At 57.8% G+C, this 20,340-nt stretch overlaps 6 protein-coding genes across 6 annotated transcripts; 3 read left to right on the top strand and 3 right to left on the bottom strand.

Moving 5' to 3' along the window:
- Positions 1-234: 234 nt before the first annotated feature.
- Positions 235-1,329, top strand: B0H64DRAFT_139317 (histidine phosphatase superfamily). Its single transcript, XM_062798253.1, has one exon. It carries the CDS (start codon positions 321-323, stop codon positions 1,167-1,169), a length of 849 nt encoding a protein of 282 aa, XP_062658655.1. The 5' UTR covers positions 235-320; the 3' UTR covers positions 1,170-1,329.
- On the top strand, positions 1,330-2,444 carry B0H64DRAFT_139316 (uncharacterized protein). The gene has a single exon (XM_062798252.1). The coding sequence runs from the start codon at positions 1,491-1,493 to the stop codon at positions 2,160-2,162; it is 672 nt and encodes a 223-aa protein (XP_062658654.1). The 5' UTR covers positions 1,330-1,490; the 3' UTR covers positions 2,163-2,444.
- A 622-nt stretch (positions 2,445-3,066) lies between these two features.
- B0H64DRAFT_139286 (uncharacterized protein) lies at positions 3,067-6,057 on the top strand. Its single transcript, XM_062798251.1, has 3 exons — positions 3,067-3,535; positions 3,597-4,026; positions 4,086-6,057. Exons 1-3 carry the CDS (start codon positions 3,470-3,472, stop codon positions 5,948-5,950), a joined length of 2,361 nt encoding a protein of 786 aa, XP_062658653.1. The 5' UTR covers positions 3,067-3,469; the 3' UTR covers positions 5,951-6,057.
- A 1,320-nt stretch (positions 6,058-7,377) lies between these two features.
- On the bottom strand, positions 7,378-12,339 carry B0H64DRAFT_323738 (uncharacterized protein; the record flags this gene model as incomplete). Its single annotated transcript, XM_062800624.1, has 1 exon — positions 7,378-12,339. One exon carries the CDS (start codon positions 12,337-12,339, stop codon positions 7,378-7,380), a length of 4,962 nt encoding a protein of 1,653 aa, XP_062658652.1.
- A 1,080-nt stretch (positions 12,340-13,419) lies between these two features.
- B0H64DRAFT_394354 (uncharacterized protein) lies at positions 13,420-16,534 on the bottom strand. The gene is made up of 13 exons (XM_062803684.1): positions 16,023-16,534; positions 15,773-15,952; positions 15,353-15,647; positions 15,168-15,259; positions 15,041-15,111; positions 14,433-14,973; positions 14,321-14,374; positions 14,240-14,258; positions 14,065-14,181; positions 13,965-14,008; positions 13,862-13,908; positions 13,680-13,809; positions 13,420-13,621 (listed from the first exon to the last, which is right to left on the bottom strand). Exons 1-13 carry the CDS (start codon positions 16,279-16,281, stop codon positions 13,611-13,613), a joined length of 1,860 nt encoding a protein of 619 aa, XP_062658651.1. The 5' UTR covers positions 16,282-16,534; the 3' UTR covers positions 13,420-13,610.
- Positions 16,535-16,618: 84 nt separating this feature from the next.
- B0H64DRAFT_139013 (uncharacterized protein) lies at positions 16,619-19,208 on the bottom strand. The gene is made up of 2 exons (XM_062798250.1): positions 18,359-19,208; positions 16,619-18,286 (listed from the first exon to the last, which is right to left on the bottom strand). Exons 1-2 carry the CDS (start codon positions 18,988-18,990, stop codon positions 16,828-16,830), a joined length of 2,091 nt encoding a protein of 696 aa, XP_062658650.1. The 5' UTR covers positions 18,991-19,208; the 3' UTR covers positions 16,619-16,827.
- Positions 19,209-20,340: the final 1,132 nt, after the last annotated feature.

The raw sequence follows: 20,340 nt of genomic DNA, 5'->3' as shown, positions 1-20,340 counted from the left end.
ATGGCGAGCGGGTCCCTGTCCAGGGGATAAGACCGGTGATACGGGCTTGGGCGCCGACACGATCCGGCACCGGACTGGAGCAGACGGTGGAGACAGGTGTCGGGCCGACATGCGGTGAACGGCGTTTTGAAGTCCAGGCCGGCAAATGACTCACTGACGGTGTCATTTAAGGGACGAACTGGAAGTTTGCGAGACAACCAACAAGCTCAACCCAACAATCCATATCTACACTGAAGTTGTGATCAATACCCTGAGGCTCTCACAACCACCTACCTCTTATTAACCACCCGTCCTCAGTCAACCCCTCCCCTTCACGCAAGATGCCCACCTACATCCACCTCGTCCGCCACGCCCAAGGCTTCCACAACCTCTGCGTCGCCAACCACCAGCTCCCGGACCCAGACCTCACCCCGCTCGGCAAGGAGCAGTGCGCCACGCTGGCCAAGACATTCCCCTTCCAGTCCCAACTCACCCACCTCGTCGCCTCCCCGCTCCGCCGCACCATCTACACCTGCCTCCTCTCCTTCGAGCCCGCCCTGCAGCACCTCCAACAACAACAATCACAACAACAACAAACCACCCCCCCCAACCCGCCCGCCGCCGTGGTCGTCGCCCTCCCCGAACTACAAGAAGTCTCTCGCTTCCCCTGCGACACCGGCTCGTCCCCCGCCGCCCTCGACGCCGAGTTCGGCCCCGCGGGAACCGTCGACCTGTCGCTCGTCCGCGCCGTTCCGGACTGGAACGTGAAAACCGGCGCCAGCCCCTTCGCGCCGGTCATGGCGCGGCTGGAGGCGCGGGCGCGCGCCGCGCGGGTATGGCTGCGCGAGCTGGGGCGGAGGTTTGAGGAGGTGAATCCGGGCGTGGATGCGCATGTTGCGGTGGTGACGCATGGGGGGTTCTTGCACTTCTTGACGGGGGATTGGGATGGGATGAATCCGGAGGCGGGGACGGGGTGGGTGAATACGGAGTGGAGGAGTTATGAGTTTGTGGAGGGGGCGGGTGGGAGTGGGGATGGGGATGGGGAGGCGGCGCTGCGGGAGACGGGGGAGAGTTGGCGGCGGCGGAGGGGCAGTGCGGCGGGGTTGACGGAGACGGAGCAGATGGAGTTGAGGGCGGCGGTGGAGGGGAGTTTGGTGGAGGAGTGGGGGGCGGATGGGGAGAAGAATTAGGGTACATAGAGGTTAGGGTGTCTCGTGTTTAGATGGCTGGACTGGATATCTAGAGAGGGGGTGGTTGGTGAAGGGGAACTTGGGTTGGTCGCTTGGCTTAGAATACGGACGGGAGGGTGATGTTGATGTCCTTCGGCCCCGTCGCCGGTCGTTTTGGGGGTCATAGACATGCTTAGAACTCAGAACGCTTGCAAGTGGTTCCTGTTAGAGAACGGCTGTCAACCGATGGAGAGACAAAGTTACATTCATACAACCTTACGGAGTAGCTTACTTCTTCTGTGTTAGTGACTGGTCTGTCATTGGGAATACTTTGTAGGCGAAATGAGATGGCCTTCTGGGGTTTCTGTTCTCTCGTTCGTCTTTGCCATCGGTTTCTTTCCCTTTTCGGTCTTTCCTTTCAATAGGACCACGTCGAGAAAGTTTCACACTCTAATAGTTACAATAAGACGGCCTGTCATGTTCTGTGTTGAACTTGACAACGAACGATTTCACTACCAAAAGTGGAGGCCAAGTAAGACAGACTGTAGATCGGGGCCCTCTGTCCATTTATATCTATCCGAAAGCGCGCGGGAAGTTTGGTTGGCTCATCTCGCACGTTGCGTTGAAAGATGTAACACCAACGCCTTTGGTGCCGAGGTTGATTGGCAATACCGGTGCGCAGACGTTGGTTCGGAAATAAAATTGTATCAGGCAATAATGCTGACACGGAAAAGCAGTGGCGGCGTGCTGCGTTGCGCCGACGAAAGCTGTGTTGTCTCAGCAAACCATTCGGATCCCCGGCCCAATCTCGATATTCTTTTTGTCGGCATCGATGGCGGCCGCCAGCCAAGGAATCCGCCAAGTTGGTGGCTGCCTCTTGGCTTGCGCGGGCCAGAAGGACCGTTGATGCCGCGCAGCCGCCACCCGCGTCCTGCTTCTTCGGGATCGAGTTTCCGTGTTTCGCAAACCCTCGAGGTTGACTTTTCCATCCGTGGTTGGGCAAGTGTTTCATAGGGTCTGAACTTCGGATGGGGTTATGCAAGGGGTGCGCGACTCGGCCAATGGAGAGGCAACCGAAGGACTTCCGCGGCAGGGGCGGCAGGAACGGAATGCAGGGATATGGTGCCTGCAGTCAGACGAGGGACTCGAAGAGAGGGGACAAGATATCGGACATTTTATTCGCTCATTCACGGTCTAAAGTCGATAGTTTCCTGTAGTCAGACACTCCGAGATAGTTCCTGCCCCGCGTCGACCCACCGTCCGACCAATCCCGCACGCCATCTGAGGCCGCTTTCAGGCCCACCTTACTCGTGGGCGTCCCCCCTGTCCTTCTGAATTCATGCCCCTTATCCTCTCCACCTGTCGCAGATGCGCCCTCCCTCACCCTCCCTTCGTTCCTCGGACCCTTCACAAGTCGTCAGGACGGCCGATCCAGGATCAGTTGGAAACACGATCGACTAGCCAGTCATTCTTTACCGCATGCCGCAGTAAATAACATTCATTTTTTGTTGTGAATTGGGCAATACACGGCGCACTATTCACAAAACCACACCGGGCTATTGTTCCCCGACAATTGAACAATAATACTTCATCGACCGCACAACTTCCGATCTCAACGCCCTCCTCCCCGCTCTGTCGCATCTTTCCCGATTCGGCCGATCCGACTCCAGGCCTTGGAACTTCGCCTAGTCGATCAAACCCGGACTCGCAGGCGTTGTCGACATACCCCACGATCCCACGGCCACAGAACCCAGCAGCCCTCCTCTAACCTCACCCGACCACGACCTCGCCTCCCCGATTCTGGGCCCTCCTCCAACCCAGCACAGCGGACGCTGGCCCATCGTGATCCGGTATCCCCACAGCGCCGAGACGACTCTCGCAACGCGCTCCCTGCCTCTCAGGCGGCCGCATTGTCCCTCAACACTACGGATCCCGACTACCACCGTCATCGCGATGCTAGCGGGAAGAAAACGCTGTTGAGGCCACTCCCGGCCTTCCGATCCCACCAATCCGACCCACTCTCTGACGTTTACTTCTTTTGTCTCTCCTTCACGCAGCGGCGTGACCTCATCGACTCCGAACACTCGGAGCCTCTCGCTCTTTCGACGACCTAGGCACAGTCGGTTTCTTCGCGGGCGAGGAACGACTTGTGCGTCCGGCAGCAAAGCCATCACTTGAATCACTCTTTTTACGATACCCCAACGGCACATCGATTGTGTCGACGACTTCAACTTCACCAATTCTTCTTCGACAGTGTCGATACCACATCTTGTTGGTCCGGCTAGCCCGTTTTCTTGCGCCTGGTTCGCGCCATCCACACAATGGGTTTTCTTAGGCATGGTAGGCGGGATGTCGAGGTCCATCCCGAACAGAGGTGGGATTTCATTGTGAGTACAGATTACCCGGAAGGACACAGGAACTCGAGCCGCAACTAACCATTCTTTGTAGAGTCTCAACGATTTCAAGTCCACCTCCTGCTTCGCGCCGTTGGCCTACGGCTACCTCTGGTTCTCCCTATTTATCTCGCTCGCCGTCTATGCTGTTGACGTGTTCACCGCCTACCAACTTCTCGCCTTCAACAGATGGTCCTCGCAGATTGAGCCCGCCCAATTCGTCCCTTTCGACATCTCGAAATGGATCTTCACCGTCTGCATCCTTCTTTCCTTTGCCAATCTTGCCTATGAGTACTTCCGTGCCATAACAATCATGCGCAGAGGGAGCGTGGCCGAATGCTTCTTGGACAGCTTGGCTGCGCGTCTGGAGTGTATTCGGATGGGAAACGGCCGAGGTTGGAAGAGATTCCTGGTCTTTGCGGAGCTCACCAAGAGTAAAAAGGGCGCCGAGTACATTGCCCTCTTCACCTTCTTCAGCTTTCAATGTAGGGCGCCCCTCTCAGGATACAACCAAGCGGGGAGTGTGTTTACTAACAATGAATAGCTTGGATCCGCACTATTCTTTGTTCCGGGCCTCGCCAGGCCATCAACGCAATGACCCTCTACTCTGTCTACGACGCGAGGCTTCAAATCAACCAGGCCAGCTTCGAATCCTCTCTCGCCGACTTCTTTGATAAGATTAGCGCTCTTGCGACCGAGGAACCCCGTCAGGCCGTCATCCTGTCCGGTATGCTCTTCACTCTCGTCATCTGGATCTTCTCCTTCCTGTCATTGCTCCTCGCTGCGTTCTTCTTCGTCTTCTTCTTGTGGAGGTACATCCCCCGAGAAGATGGCGGCTTGTCCGGGTTCTGCGAGCGCAAGATCAACAAGCGCCTCAAGCAAATCGTCTCCATCAAGATCAACAAGGCCATGGCCGAGGAGGAGCGGCAACGAAAGAAAGCGGAGCTTAAGGCGGCGAAAAAGAACGGCGGTGACAGGCCGATGACGATGAAGCCATCCCTGCCCGTTCTCGGGGACGACAACCTCGCGCAAATGCCATCCCTCAGCCGGGCGGACACCTTTGCCTCTTTCGCAGAAAAGCCATCTCACCCGAGTACCCCTGGGAGCTTCGAGATGAACTCTCTCGGCCGAAAGCCGCCCATGCCATCGAGATTGGACACCAAAACGATGACGGCGAGCCAGTATTCGGCCGATACTTCACTTCTAGGCGGCGCTGCCGGGATGGGCATGGCCAACTCCGAATCATCTACCCCGACTTTGCCACCAATCGACCTCGGAGGCTACCCGCCAGTACGCACCGCAACGTCATCATCTAGCAGGAGCTACGGACCTCCTCCGCCACTCAAGGGATTGGCCTCGAGCGGCTCCTCTTTGCGCGGCTACACAGCTAGCCCCGCGACTTTTGCGTCCGAACCCATGCCATCTCTTCCGCCACCCGTTATGTCACCAGTTGGACCCTTTAACAACTATAGAGGCCCCGGTCCGAATCACCCGAACCAGCCGAGGTTACCCTATACCGGGGATAACAGACTGCCCCAGCGCGGGGACACCAGGTCACCTTTCCCTGAGGACCATAGGCTGCCCCAGCGCGGTGACACCAGATCTCCCCATCCTGGTGATACCAGGTCGCCTTTCCCTGGGCATAACGGACTTCCCCAGCGCGGGGATACTAGATCTCCCTATCCCGGTGACACCGGGCTGCCTTTCCCTGGTGACAACAGGATACCCCAGCGCGGCGACACTAGGTCGCCCCATCCTGGTGATACCGGGTCGCCTTTCCCTGGGGATAACGGACTGCCCCAGCGCGGCGATACCAGGTCTCCCTATCCCGGTGACAACAGGATACCTCAACGCGGCGACACTAGCTCGCCTTTCCCCGAAGACAACAGAATGCCCTACCCTGCCGACAACAGGTCGCCCTTCGACGACCTAGCGAGCGGACGTGCTAGCCCCGCCCCATCGGCAACCACATACCGCAGCAACCCAATGTCACCGCGCGGACCGGGGCCGGATGGCTACCCCATTCGCAGTGCCACGAACCCAATGCCGCCACGGGGTGCGCCCCAGTTCCCGCCCTCAAGAGCCATGACCCAGCCCATGCAGCCTTTCCACCGGCCAACCAATAGCAATGGCTCGCAGAGGAGCATGCAAAGTGCGGCACCGCTGTACCAGCCGTACCAACCCTACCATCAACCGAGTGCTAGCAACAGCTCGTTAAGGAATATGGTCAACGCGGTGTCGTACGATGAATCAGACATCGTTAGCGAGTACAGCGGGTTTTCAAGTCAGCCGAACCCTGCTCCGTCCAACAACCAGAGGGGACCTCAGGGCGGGTATGGCGACAACAACAACCGCAACGACGACGACGGGTGGAACCGAGACTTGGAGAGGGGAGGGCCGAGATATTGAGTGTTTCATAAACGGGACCGCACCGGGTATAAACAAAACATCTACCTTCCCCTGAGTTGATGGTAATCTGCCATTCCTCATTCTCGAGTGGCGACGTTGCATAAAGTCTCGAGACTTGGATGACTTCGGGGTGTATACAAACAGCACCAGACCTGGCATAAGGGTCTGGCTGTATTCTATCTATTGTACATATTTCATACAGTTGGGGGGATTGATGATGCAGCTTCAAAACGCGGAGCCGATTCTTCGTGACGAATACACTTTGTTTCAAGCTTGTTTTCTCCCATGGTTTGGTTGTGAATACACGCTTCATTCTGGTACAGACAAGGTAAAAAAGCGCATTATCGGATGGGGACTTGGGGCTTGCTGGTGGCCGGCAGGCACACAAGGCCGACAGCTCTTCCCAAATGATATGCCTACAACTCCCCCCTTCTTTTACCTTTTGGTGCTAGCTAATATAGTGACTAGAAATCACTAGGAACCACCACGATTAGCACTGATAGAAAAGCCGCGAGAAGACGCAGCGGTACCACACTCAAGCCACCTGGGGCCGGATACATGGCGCGGGGGTTCGAGAGGATACCCTTCTTCTTGACCCTCTCGATCCTCATCTCTAGCTAGTAGCAAGCTGTCCAGTGAAACAGCTACTGGGTTGCGGACCGCGGTTTCCCTTTCAGTAGCCCGGTCTCACGCATCCGACCCAGGCGCAAGCTGCTGGGGGGTTGAGTGATAAGATACTTTGACCACCGACCATTGTTTTATTTGAGAGCGGGACAAGCCGGTTTACTCTACCAGACCTACTAAAGAACTACATGATACCTAAAGACAACAACAAGTTCACGCGGCTAAGTTTTGACAAAGGCTCACCGGCCAGGCCCTCCCTTGCCAACCAAGCCACTCGCTTGCGTGGTGGCCCTCGTTGAAGTCTTACAAAAAAGAACTTTTACATATAGCACCGAGCAGTGGTCACGGTCACAACTTTTTGATCTATTGTTGAAGGGCGATGAATTCGACACCCAGTCCGAACCTCGGGGCTGCCCACTAGTGGGCATTTCTGTGGCTGTTCAAACTCATCTATAGAAAGATATCACAGGAATCATAAGTCTACAATGATGTTGTTTATAGCAAGTTAAACACACAAGTGCCTCTCTTTCCTGGTGTATCAAAACCACAGATCCCCAGCCGTTATTCTTCTCCCTCTTCTATTGAAGCTCAGTATGTGACAAGACCACATCTACAACCACATTGTAATCTATAACCAATATATACCCAAAGAAAAACAAATAAAAGAAGAATAAGAAGAAGAAAAGTTACCCGTCAGGGCTGTGCTCCCCCACTCCATCACCAAACGGATCCCGGTTCGCCCCACGCCCTGCAAGCAACCAAGCCACCCGCTTGACTCCCCGTCTACGCAACACAACCCGCATCTATTTCCCCCACTGCCACCACGCCTTCTTCTTCGTCTCCTCCTGATACCCCTCCTCCTTAACATTATGCGCCCCGACCACCGTCAAGAACACCTGATCCAGCGTCGTCGGGCTGACACTATAATGCTCAATCCCCAGCGCCTCCCTGTTCTCCTCCAACAACACCACCAGCCTGCCGATCGCCGACCCCGACGACGCCGAAGACGACGACCCACCCCCAGCCGCCGCGCGACCAATCTCATCCTGCTCCACCGGCGACACCCCCTCACTACCCTCCGCAGCAACCGCAGCCGCCGGCACCGTAAAGCGCATCTGGCCATGGTACGTCTTCTGCTCCACATCCGCACCCTCCAGCTCCCTTAGCACCCACTGCCGGACCCGCTCGACATCCGCATCCGGCGTGCGCGGCGCGCCCCGACAGACCAGATGCACATGCAGGCGATCGCCAAAGCGGTGGCGCAACTGCTCAACCCCGCCCAGCGCCAGCATGCGCTTGGCCAGAATCCCCGCGCGCCCGGCCAGCGCATCCGCCTCCTCCATGCTATGCGTCGTCAGCAACAAGCTCCGGCCGGGGACGGTCGCGGCCAGGGTGCGCCACATGACGCGCTTGGCGGCGGCGTCGAGGCCCGAGGAGGGCTCGTCGAGGAGGAGCACGGAGGGGTTGCCCATGAGGGCGATCCCCAGGGACAGCTTGCGCTTGTTGCCGCCCGAGAGGGCGTGGGCCTGGCGGGTGCGGAAGGCGGCGAGGCCGACGGCGCGGAGGACGGCGGACACGTTGTGGGCGATGTCGGGGATGCCGCGCACGCGCGCGTAGAAGCGCAGGTGTTCTTCCACCGTCATGACGTCGACGGCGTCGAATTGTGGGCAGACGCCGAGGTGGGTGCGCGCGGTGGCGAGGTGGCGGGTGACGCTGGCGTCTTCGACGAAGACGTCGCCGCCGGCGGAGGGTTTGAGGTCGCCGCGGATGACGCTGATGGTGGTGGACTTGCCGGCGCCGTTGGGGCCGAGCAGGGCGAAGACCTCGCCGTGCGGGATGCCGAAGGTGACGTTGTCGACGGCGGTGTTGGAGCCGAAGGTCTTGGTGAGGTTGACGACGCGCAGGCCGTCGGTCGGGCTGGTGGCGCCGGTGGTGGCGTTGGACTTGACGCGGACGAGCTCGTTGGCGACTTCTTCGTCGGAGATGGCGGCGCGCTCCTCGGCGGTGCTCTGCGAAGGGGGGGCGGAGCGCTTGAACATGCGCCAGAGGCTGAAGCCTGCGTTGCCGCCATCGGCCCAGACGAGGACGAGGAAAAGGATGGCGATCTGGACGAATAGGTACAAGATCGGGCCGCCGTATTGGACCATGCTACCCGGGTTGGAAGATAGTTGGTGGCCGTCGCAGGCCGTGGAGAAGAGGTTCAAGGTCACGAAGAGCGCGCGGATGACCGAGTTGATGGGCGCAAACACCGAGATGACAAAATGTACGACGAGCACAAAATTGTCGATCTGGTGGACCGGCGCGTACATGATGACGACCATGTAGCAGATGAGGTAGATGAGAACCCAGACGACCTGCCAGGCGGCCGTGAAGGCGTAGGACGACAGCTGGTTGGCAGCGACTAGCGATACGTTGTAGGCCAGCAAGATGGACGCGAGACCGTGCAGGATGAAGATCAAGAAGACGTAACCTATGTGGTACCACAAGTTGGGGGCGAGGCCAGCAAGCAGCGCGATGCTGATGACCGCCCCGGCCAGCACAATGGCGAAGTCGAAGGCCGTGTAGGCGATCCATAGGGGCAGCGGCTTGACTCCGTTTGAATACTGCAAGCCGCGAACTTGACGGCGGCGTTCCAAGTTGGGGTATAGCGAGAAGAAGGCCGGGTAGGCGCACAGAGCAAGACCGATGTACACCACTAGCTGTAGCGAATCACCGGCATCTGGAGCAAACGGACTATCGAAAGGGATGTAGTTCGATGCGATGGTGGTGTTGGTCAGCAACATATCCATGACCCATTTGCCGAACCAGGCGTAGACCATTTCGGGCGCGTTGGCTTTGTAGACGAGGGTTGGACTAGAATTGTCGTCGCCGAGCCAGATTCCGGCGGGCGTAATATTCTTGCGATACTGGACGACGGCGTTGTTGAACTCGTCGATCGAGTTGACGAGAGTCAGGTCCTGGAAGAGGGCGGCCGGTCCTGCCGACGACCCGTTACCCTGGCTGAAGCTGCCATTGCCGCCGTTGTTGGCCTGCATATCGAGGTAGATGGGCGCAAACAAACGAAGCAGGTTATCCTCCGAGAACTTGTCCGGCGGACCACCAACCAAGAATAAATCGAGGTCAAAGATGTTGACGGCCGTTGCCCTCGATGACTGCTCTAGGGGGGAGCACCCAAGGGCAGGCTGGTCCCGGACAAATAGCATAACCAGACCGGCCGCGATGACGGGGATCACGAACGCAATGGCGGACGGGAACCAGTTGCCCTTGAAGATGACGCACCGCTTAAGAAACAGCACCCAGATCTGTCTGAAGAAGCCGACGGGCTGTCCGGACATGAGTTCGAGGCCCTTCTCCGTCTCCGTAGCGTCGGCCGCCTTCTCAGACTTCTCGTCGGCCGAGCTAAGGATCCCGCGCGAGTCGAGCCCCGAACCGTCACCGCGAACCTCGTCGGCAAGCTGCAGGAAGACATCCTCGATCGTCGGCCCGGAGAACCGGTAGTCCGTAATGCCGGCCGCCTCAAGCTCCCTAATAACAGTCGCCGCCATTGCGGACGTCGATGCAATGTACGCAGCCTCTTCGTGAGTAGCCTTCTTCTTCACGCCGGCAATATTGGGCAGTTGCGGGATCAGCTTGACGTTGTTGATATGAATCTTGTACCCGCCGCCCAGCCGGTCCTTCAGCTCCACGGAGGTTCCCTTGGCACGGAGATTACCCTTGGACATGACGGCGATGTAGTCGGCCAACAAATCAGCCTCGTCTAGGAAATGGGTCGTCAGAATCATGGTGCGCCGTCCGCGCTCGGCCAGCAGGATATCCCAGATCTTCCTTCGGCTCAGGGGGTCCAAGCCGCTGGAGACTTCGTCGACGCAGCACACGGCGCTGCCGCCCGTAAGCATCATCCCGAGCTGCAGCTTCCGCTTCTGGCCGCCCGAGAGGGTACGCGACTGGGCCTTCATCTTCTTCTCCAAATCGACGGCCAGCACCAGTTCGCGGATCTCGTCCTTGGAGGCATATTTGCTGGGAGACTTGAGCTTGTTGAAGATGCGGATGTGTTCGAAGACGGTCAGCTCGTCCCAGAGGACGTTCTTTTGCGGGGCGATGCCCAGGCCGCCGGTGCCGTCGATGGTGATGCGGCCGCTAGTGGCCTTGTTGATGCCGGCGATGGTGTCGAGCGTAGTGCTCTTTCCGCTGCCGTTGGCGCCGAGCAGGGCGAGGATCTGACCCCGGGTCGCGTTCAGCGTGAGCTTGTTGACGGCAACCACGGGCTCCTTGGGTCTTGAGATGAAGGAGAACATGCGGCGCAGGATGCCGGGGCTGTAGACCTTGGTGAACTCCTCGAGCTGCACGGCGCAGTCCGAGCCGAGATCGCCCCGGTTCTTGTCGCCCACAACGATGTTGCGCCCGCTGGACGTGGTGCCGTGCAGCCACCGCTCGACCAGGGCTCCGATGATCGGGTACACGATGACCTGCACGGCGAGGAAGATGAAGAAGACGATACCCGGCAGCTCCCAGGGGCTATTGGGTGGCGATTGGGAGAGGTCGGTCGGCCATTCCTGCTGCTCCCAGCGGGCGAGCAGCGAGATGAAATAAGTGAAGTTGCAGGGCGTGAAGAGAAGACTAAGCACGACGACGGCGGACGTTTGGGGCCAGCTGATTGTCTGCGCGATGATGGCCAGAAGAATGAAGAGGATGGTGATCAACACACCACTCAGCTGGGCCTTCTTGAAGAAGGCGGCGCCGAGGATCGCCATGGAGCCGAGGGCTAGACCGGAGAGGATGAAGTAGAAGAAAACAACGGCAGCGCTCGTGTGGACGAAGACGCCAGACCACAAAATCAAAGCCGACACAACCCAGCCAGGAAGGTACAGGACCGAGAAAGATATGTGGTACGCAATGATACGAGCGGCCTGGGGTTGCCAGCGGCTTTTGTTAGCCATCATGGCCTCGATCAGGGTCGACATGCCCGACTCTCGCTCGGTCGCGATGAATCCAGCCATGTGGTAAGCGATACCAATGATCGTTACGATAAAGACGACGCCGAGGAAGTTCATGATCATGCCCTGATAAACGACACGGACGCGGTCGGCCAGCTCCTCATTGGTGAGCGAGGTGAAGGGGTACTCGTCCATGGCACTGGGAAGCGGCTCTGCGCCCTCGACGCCGCCATCGGCACCGCCATTCTGGCGAGAGATGGCGGAGTCAAGGGCGTGCTGCAAGGGCAGCAAATAGACCTGGGCGTCGTTCGTATCGCTCTCGGCGTCGATGCGGCCAGCGCCGAGGGCGGCGTCGGCGCGAAGGGTATAATTCCACCGCCCGCCACCGCCCTCGGTCGGAGAGCCATGGAAGATGACGGCAGCAGCGCACGGGGTGACGCCGCGGAGGGAAGCCCGGCAGACGATCGGCACCTCCTCTTCGCTCTCCACGACGCTGGCATTCAACCCGGCATCCACCCTCACCACCCTCGCCAACTCGTCAATCACGCGCTCGATCTCACCCCCCGTAAACCCCTTATTCACAAACACCACATTATCCCTGCCACTCCCCGAGGCCACGCTCAACCCATCCGCCAACGAGCGCACCGGACGGACATCACTGATGCCAAACGTCGCCGAGGGCACAAACAAGTTGCGGGCGAAGCTCAGGAAGGCCGTCAGAATGATGGGCAAGACAAAGGCGCGGATAACGGTGGCGAAGCTGTGGCGGCCGAGGACGATGAGCCAATTCTTGAGCACCAGCGTCCATGTCTGGCGGAGGAGGGCTGCCATGGCGGGCGCCGAACGCCGGCCCGTTCACGGACGGAGTCGGGTCGGCTCGGATTCCCGGATCGGGTCCGGATCGGATCGGGTTTGGTCAGGTCTCAGACGGGCAGGGCGGCAGCAAAAACAACCTTTCCCGTTTCGCGATCGGGATCGGCGTTGGCGTTTGCGCGCGCTGGCTGGCTGCTTGCTGTCTGGCTTCAGTCGATGGTCTCGGATCGTTCCGGGCCACTCAATGCGCTGCGTCTGCACCTGAGGAACGAGTTAAATTAAATTAAAAAAACGAGTGTCGGTTATTGGCTTTTTTCATCGGATTTCCTGAGTGTGTTTGCAGGTGACAGGCGGCCCTAATTACGAGAATGAAAGACGGTCATATTTGGCGAGGTTGATGACGCCGCCAATGATGCAGGAGATCAAAAGAATAATAAGTTGCCCGATCTGAGTTGAGAAAACACAGACGCGGGATCGGGAATAATTTGGGGGCCATCCGTGAAAGCAAGCGAGGCTCAGCGTGCCGCCATCAAGCTCGGCGCTTGGCTCCATGCTTTGTCCACTGAAGCAAGGTACTTTCGTTCTCCAACTCTTCGCCGTGGTTCCGCCTTGGCTGGGGCGGACACAAGCTCGAAGGATGTGGCACTCTGTAACTTCCGCGGCGATCGTTCAGATACGAAGCTCCATACCTCTTCGTAGGTAGTTATTGGAAGCAGAGATACATATATGTGAATGCCATAACTAATACTGCTGTTAGCCTACGCTGCCATGGAACTCCGTTCCGAGTCAGCCGAACCTGTCTTTGCGTCTGTTGATGTGAGTTACTGGTTACTTACAGACCTGTACATGGGCTCTCTCTTCCAGGGACTCGGCCCGTAATTCAGGTGCGGGCCTTGCGTGAGAGATTTCGCTTTCGCTCTCCAACCGAACTGATGATTGCCCCTCCTACCACGGCTCCACGGGTGACGGGATGCCAAGCCGGGTGGGGGGTTGAAAGATTGCCCCACTGCTGTGCCGAAACAAACCAATCCTCAGGAAGCCGCGTCACCAAAAACTGCATAGCCACCACGACAAGAAGCACGCCAAAACAAACTACACTTGAGAAGCAACCCAATCGTATTCTGTACCCTGCAGCTGCTGCATAGCCTACGTGCCGAGATGAAGCCTCACACACAATGTGTGACACATGTGTAAACAGATTAACAAGATCTGTTGAGTGAGAAAGAGGACCACTTCCTTCAGATGCTTCATCCGTCATCCCAATCATCCATCATCACGGGTATCCTCATCTATTTGTGGGCTGGAAAGATGTCAAAGTCAGCAATCGAACCTCGAGGATAACCAGGCTTCGGACTCACGAATGCCCTCCTCGGGAAGGGGCTGGACATTGACCAGCTCCGCCGCGAACTTCTCCTTGGTACCCTGCTTCTCCTCGCGCAGGAACGGGAAGGCAAGGACCTCCCGAATCGAGTAGTTGTTCGTGATGAACTGCATGCGACGTTAGTCCGAGATTCAACAACTTGTTGCCTACAGTCCTTACCATGGTGAGACGGTCGATGCCGAGACCCCAACCACCAGTAGGCGGCACTTGTCACATAAGTCAGTAATATGAACACCAAGCTGTCCAGGTTATGGAAACTCACAGCCATACTCGAGCGCATTCAGGAAGCTCTCGTCCACGAGTTGACTGTTACACAACATTAGCTTTGCTCGGATACCACAACAACACTAATAGAAACGTACGCCTCGTCATCGCCCTGGTCCTTCTGGCGCGCCTGTTCCTCGAACCGCAGTCTCTGGTCGAACGGGTTGTTCAATTCTGTGTACGCGTTCGCAATTTCCTTCTTGCAGACGAACGCCCTATCAAACGGTTAGTACCCCGGCAACCGGAACCTCGTGCAGCAGCAAGGCAACCTACTCAAATCTCTCGCATAGCCCTGTCCAACATGCCTGGTTAGCCTAACCTGCTTTCAGCGAAAGGGGTTTCGTCTGCACATACCCTTCTTGGACCGGTGATACTTGGCCAAAGGACTCATCACCTGCGGGTGTTCAACTGCGCCTCGTGTCAGCACACTTCCCTTCATCTCTTTCTCGTATGGAGCAGAACTCACTAATGAAGCTGGGGTTCACGCAGGTGTTCTCGATGAACTCGCCCGTAAGCTTGTCAATCATGCGGGCGTTGGTGAGCGGGGGTGAGCACTCGACGCCCATTTTCTTGCAGACCTTCTGCAAGAACTGGTTGGTCTCTTCTGTGTGAAGGTCCTCCGAGGGAGGGAACTTCTCGCCCGTGGCCTTCTCAAGCTCCGGAATCATCGAGACCCTGCGCCACGGCGCCTCCCAGTTCACCTCGTATGTCTCGCCGTGCTGGGTGGTGAAGGTGGTCTTGTAGGAGCCAGTAAGTTGCTTGACCAGACCGGAAACGAGATCCTCAGTCAACTCCATCAGGTCGTACATATCCGCATACGCCCAGTAGAACTCGCAGGTTGTGAACTCGGGGTTATGTGTGAGGTCGATGCCCTCGTTGCGGAAGTTCTTGCCGATCTCGAAGACCTTGCCAAACTGACCCACAATCATCTTCTTGAGGAACAGCTCGGGGGCGACACGCATGTACATGTCGATGTCGAGGTCGTTGTGATGAGTAGTGAAGGGAAGCTGCCAACGGTCAATATCTCCTCCATCCCACTTCCACCTTTCCAACTGGTCCAAAATGTTGACTTACGGCAGTTGCGCCACCGGCAATGGCGTGCATCATGGGGGTTTCGACCTCGATGAAACGACGCTCGTGCAGGTCTAGATCCATTCTATCAGTAATCCACCCCTTTCGCCTTGGAAAGGGACGAACATACACTCGCGGATGTAGCGAACCGCCCGGCTGCGCTGCCACAGCACTTCTCGGCTCTTGTCATTCCACAACATATCCAGATACCTCATACGGGCCCTATCACCACCGTCAGCGCCCGCCACCATCACCAAACCATATCCAACCACCACCAAACACCAAAAAGAAGAAAAAAGAAAAAAGAAAACACACCTCTGCTCCCCATCCGAAAACGGAAACCGCACACTCGGCAGCATATGCAGACACGGGCTCAACAGCACAATCTCAGTCGCAAAGACGGACAGCTCGCCCTCCTTGCCCTCGGCGACGCGGTTCTTGGGGTTGGTGCGGCCGGCATAGCCAACAATGCCGATGACGTCGCCGCGCCGGATGTTCTCGTGCTGCTTCTCGAACGACGCCGCCCCGGCATCCTCCTTGACCAGCTGCGCCTGGCACACCACCTGCAGCTGCGTGCCGATGCTGACCGTGTCGGCCGACGTGCGGAGGTCTGTTTCGTTGGGGTTGGTGCCGCGTGGCTTGTGGTTAGTTTCTGTTTCTGGGTATTGGGTATTGGTTGAAAAGGGGGGGGGGGTTGGTTTTGGGGGAGGGGGATGGGAGTGGGGAGGGGGTTACCGTAGAAGATCAGCTTGGAGCCGCTCGCGCGCTTGTTGTAGATGCGCCCTGCGATCCGGATCTCCTTGCCCTCGGCCGTCTCGCCCGACTTGAGGTGGCCGAACTCTTCGACGAACTTGGAATCGTCGTATGTGACCTGGAACTTGTGCGGGTACGGGTTCGTCTCGGGGTTCTTGAGCACTGCGTGTACGGGGACAGTCAGTAAGGTACACGATTCTGCAGTGGTGAGACAGTCGTGAGGGTGACATACGCTCATTGACATGCCGAGTCCGGATCTCGTAGTATTGGTTGGGGTTGAGGTCCTTCTCCTCCTCGCCCGCCGCGTTCTTGGGCTTGCCCGATGCCTTGGAAGGTGCGGCAGCTGCCTTGGCCGCCTTCTCGGCCTCCTTCTGGCGCTGCTTCTGGCGCTTCTTCAGTTCCGTCTTGGACACGCGCTCGCCCGTGACCTCGTCCAGGTGTAGGTTGGCGACCTCCTCCGTCGGAGGCGCAGGGGCGGTCGAGTCAGCCATGGTGGCTACTGGGAGTGGTTCTGGCTGGAGAACACGGTGAATCAGAGGACGGGAGCCAATGCAGCCGTCCGCTTGTTTGTATCGTTGTGCGGGAGGTTAGGTTTTTGTTGCAGAAGGTGCATCGAACCCAATTGCTAAATAACCCCACAGCGGGGTATTTTTTCAACGACAATTTGAGTCACAAACTTTTGGTTGTGGTCGAGGCGGGGTGACTCAGGCGCGGTGGTGGTCTCGCGTCTAAGTTAACCCTAACCCCCGTTATCAAAACGGAGGAAGAGGGTGTTGCCCCTGAGCGACACCAAAAGCACACAAGTTGTGGTGAGTGGGAAGGCTGTGCTTCTGTAACTACGGTATGCATCGTGTACATGTACACGGCCGTTTCCGGGTTTCGTCTATAGTCTAGTGATTATTACAAGTCATTGATATCCAACACATCCTCCCAAATTTGGTGCTTCTGGCCATGGAGCCCACCACAAGACGAGGCCACCTCCCTCGTCTACATCCACGCCGGTGCCAACGCTCTCACTTAGCTTTTCTTCGGATCTCTCAAGCCCAGCTCGGCATCCGGCCCCGCACGTGCACCTGTCCCTGACCGAGACCTACATAGCTTGCCGTGCCGTCGTCGGTATTGCTCCTCCTTCCACCTCCCATCTGTTGGCGTGTCCGTGCTACTTCCAGTTGCCCCATATGCTGTGACGGTAACGGCACGGGCACAACCGGGTGTTGCTGTTGTTGCTGCAGCTGCTGCAGCTGCTGCTGTTGCTGGAGTGGTTGGAGTTGGGCATCGATATACCCGCCAGGATCGTCTTCCATGTCAGCGTCCGCGTCCGCGTCGGCATCAGCATCGGCATCGGCATCTGCGTCGGTATCACCTTCGGCGTCTCCATCTGCGTTCGGCTCTTGTTCCGCCTCAGCGTTTGCTTCGGCGCCCGACCCAGCATCCCGATCGCTCATGTCCTCGTCTTCGTCATCGGCATGAATACTTATGGAAGGTGCCGTGCTAGGAATGGCCGGTGTTGTTGGAATCCGCGGAGTGAGGGCTGAAGTGGGCGAGGCGATCGAGGCGGGATAGCTCGTCCCCCCATAGCTAGCTATGGAGAGTTGGCGTGGCTGGGGCCGGTTTCGGCGACCTCCGAAGGACTGCTGGGGCAGACGTAGCCCTTGCTGCTGATTTGTCGGCGACACATCCCCGATCGAGCCTCGCGGGCTCGGGGCAGCGCTCCCTACATTGAGGGACCGCTGTGCTTGGAGGCCGCCACTCGCCGAGCGAGTTGACACAATCACCTTTCTCCACCGGTCGATGACCGACGAGACGACAGTGCTCAGGTCTGAATGCCGATCGGCAAGGTTCAAGCCGACGAAGTTCTTTCCGTCCGCCACCCCTCCCTCCACCATGTGCGTCATCAGCTTCTCGCCGACGTAGACGGTCGATGGAGGCGCGATGTTGAATTCGCGCGGCTGTTGCAGACGGGCCAGTTGCTCGATCTGGATTTTGAGGTTCGCATTCTCTTGTCGGAGTAGGTGTTGCCCTTCCTTTAGCTTGTCCACCTCTTTTCGTTTTCTGCCGACGCCCCGCGCCAATTCCAATCTCCAAAGCTGCTCACGCTGCTCTTGTGCGAGACCGTTCCAGATCGAGTAGGTGGCTCCCAGATGGTCATAGACATGCTTTTCCATCTGCACAGCTGCCTTCTCCGCCTTGAGCACTTCGGCCTTGGAGTCTGTTCTCACGTGTTCTGAGGATGGGGGGCAGGTCAACTCTTCACTGAAGGCGGTTGTGGCTGCTGCGCAGGTAACCTTCCACCGCCTAAACTCTTCCTGGAAGTGAGCGTGGAGCGCTTCAAGTTGAGTCTGCCCCGGCGGTGAGATTGACCATGACGTGGGCGTTGGGTGCTGCGTTGAGGCAAAGAGGGTCGGTGGGGGCTCGAGACATTGCAGTGTCAGAGCCGGAAAGTCCAGCGAAAATGGATCAAAGTCGAAGGGCGTCGAGTCAATATCGATTTGATACCTACCAGCTACAGTTAGCATACGCGTGGATCACCAGGTCAAGGCGCGACCGAGGAAGGGGAACGGAACGGACTTGGCGGCTCGCAATGAACTGACTAGCTCCCTCAATGCTAACTCTGAAGCCCTCGACTTGTCTTCAGCGTCCTGGATCTGTTGTCTCATGTCGAGATGCTGCTTGAGCGTCTGTCTGCAAACGGAGCGCTGGGAGGGCCCTGGCCTCGCTCCCCTGCCGGTCCCGTCCCCTCCGGCGTCCCCGGTTGCTCCGGCTCCAACTCCCCGAACGGCAAGGTCATTAATTACCCCCGTAGTTTCCCAGCGCGGCTTGAACGGGTATTTGCTTTCTGCGGCGGTCCCAGCCTTTGAGCTGTCTTTCTGGGATAGCGGAGACCTTGCGGCGGATGAGTCGGCATCCCCGGAAGCGGGACTTCTTCTCGACGCTGTGGTCGGAGTCCCCACCGAAGCTGACGTGGCTCGTCGAGCCACAGCACCCTTGGGTTGCCGACGGGTAATGTTTTGCCTCAGTTTTCGTATGGCATCTACATCATGCACCCCATCTGGAGCCTTTGGGTTCTTCTCCCGGATGTAGAGGTCGAGATGGCGGCCCAATGACGAAGAAGTAAAGGCCTGGTGGCAGTACGGACAGCTCTTGTCCTTGACCGCCTTCGTCGCGTTTGCCTCTAGAGGGCCGCTCGACGTGTCGTCCATGTTTTGTTCGTGCCTGTTTAGGCCAAAGGCCCGGGTGGCGCTGCCGGGTGCGGGCCGAGAATGATGCGGAGAAGATATCCCAAGAGTCCAACGGAAAACGGCAGCGTTAATGACTAGAAATTACTGCTGTCGAGGGAGCAAACGGCTTCATAATCATAGAAGGATCGTTCCGAGAAGAGACTGGTAGGAAGCCGCAGCGCGGAGTCCTGTGGGAGTGGGCGGTTTAATACGTGTTGGCGAAGTGTCAATGAGTGGACCATTTTTGCTTCTCGCGGCACCATCTTGACCTCCAAAACCAAAAAGCTTGATTATATTTGGAGCCCCTTTTCCCGTCTGGGTAGCATTTGTGGACAGGGCACCTCTTAGCCCAACCGGGGTCCCGGTGACTGCTGAACCGGGTTGCGTGTGTCGTGAGGCGGTGGTCGTTGGCTTGCAGAATGCAGCCGTCAGTTGCGGTTTGGCGAAGGGGGGTGCGGGCCGTTGAGGATGCCATGCCGTCTGGAACCTCGGCCCTTAAACGCTTCCCGTCGGCCAGAGAGAAAACACTCTCCAGCGTCGCACTTGTCGCAGGCTCTTGCATTTCGTACAGTGCCGAGCGGTCGTGTTCCTGCCGTTCCATCCCGCTTATTCATCTAATTTCAGATCGGCCAAGTCTCCTCGGTACGGTGCAGGTGGATTTCAACGTCTCTGAGATGCCCCTGTCACATCGCCGTTGAGATTGGAGTGACATCTGATGTGCTCCCCCAGCAAGGAGAGGCCCGGCTACCGGCTGCTTCGCTGTTGGCTCTGGCAATTGCTTGGCGCTGATCAACGGCCTGGACCGCAGGCTTGTTGCGGCTTCTTTCGTTAGTGTGCTGGATTCGCAAGAAGTGACAGGTCGAGGGGATTCGAGATCAGCTGGGAAGGGAACAGCTGTGATGAGTGAACGGCGAGTCCTCACAAGCTAACGGACTCTTCCGCTATATTTAGCATAGTTTATCCCTCCGTCTGTCGTTTGCACCTCTTAGGTCGGGCTTGATCTGGTTAATTTTGCCAGAAAAGGACGGATCCCCACAGGCATCCCGCAGCCAAGGTCGAGCTATGATGTGTTCCTGCATGTCGCAATTGCTTATTCCAGTGCATTCCAACTGTCAGAGCCGTTGGGAATAAGCCGACGCAAGACTCGAGTGTTTCTTTTTCTTGCGCAAACCGCGACCCCTTTCCAATTCCTGGAGTCTCAACCCCCCGACTGAGTAAATGAGCCCCCCCTGGAGAGGTACCCGGGGATCCTGGGACCGGGCAACTCGGTGCCCTTGCCGGGCCAATGGCCAGTGCCTTGGCGGTCCCAAGGAGCTCGCTAGCTCCGCCGTT

The sequence above is a fragment of the Chaetomium fimeti genome (genome assembly GCF_033439085.1).
Source record: "Chaetomium fimeti strain CBS 168.71 chromosome Unknown B0H64scaffold_4, whole genome shotgun sequence".
Classification (NCBI taxonomy): Eukaryota; Fungi; Ascomycota; class Sordariomycetes; order Sordariales; family Chaetomiaceae; genus Chaetomium; species Chaetomium fimeti.
Note: the sequence above shows the minus strand (reverse complement) of the source record. Positions and strands in the feature narration are given on the sequence as shown.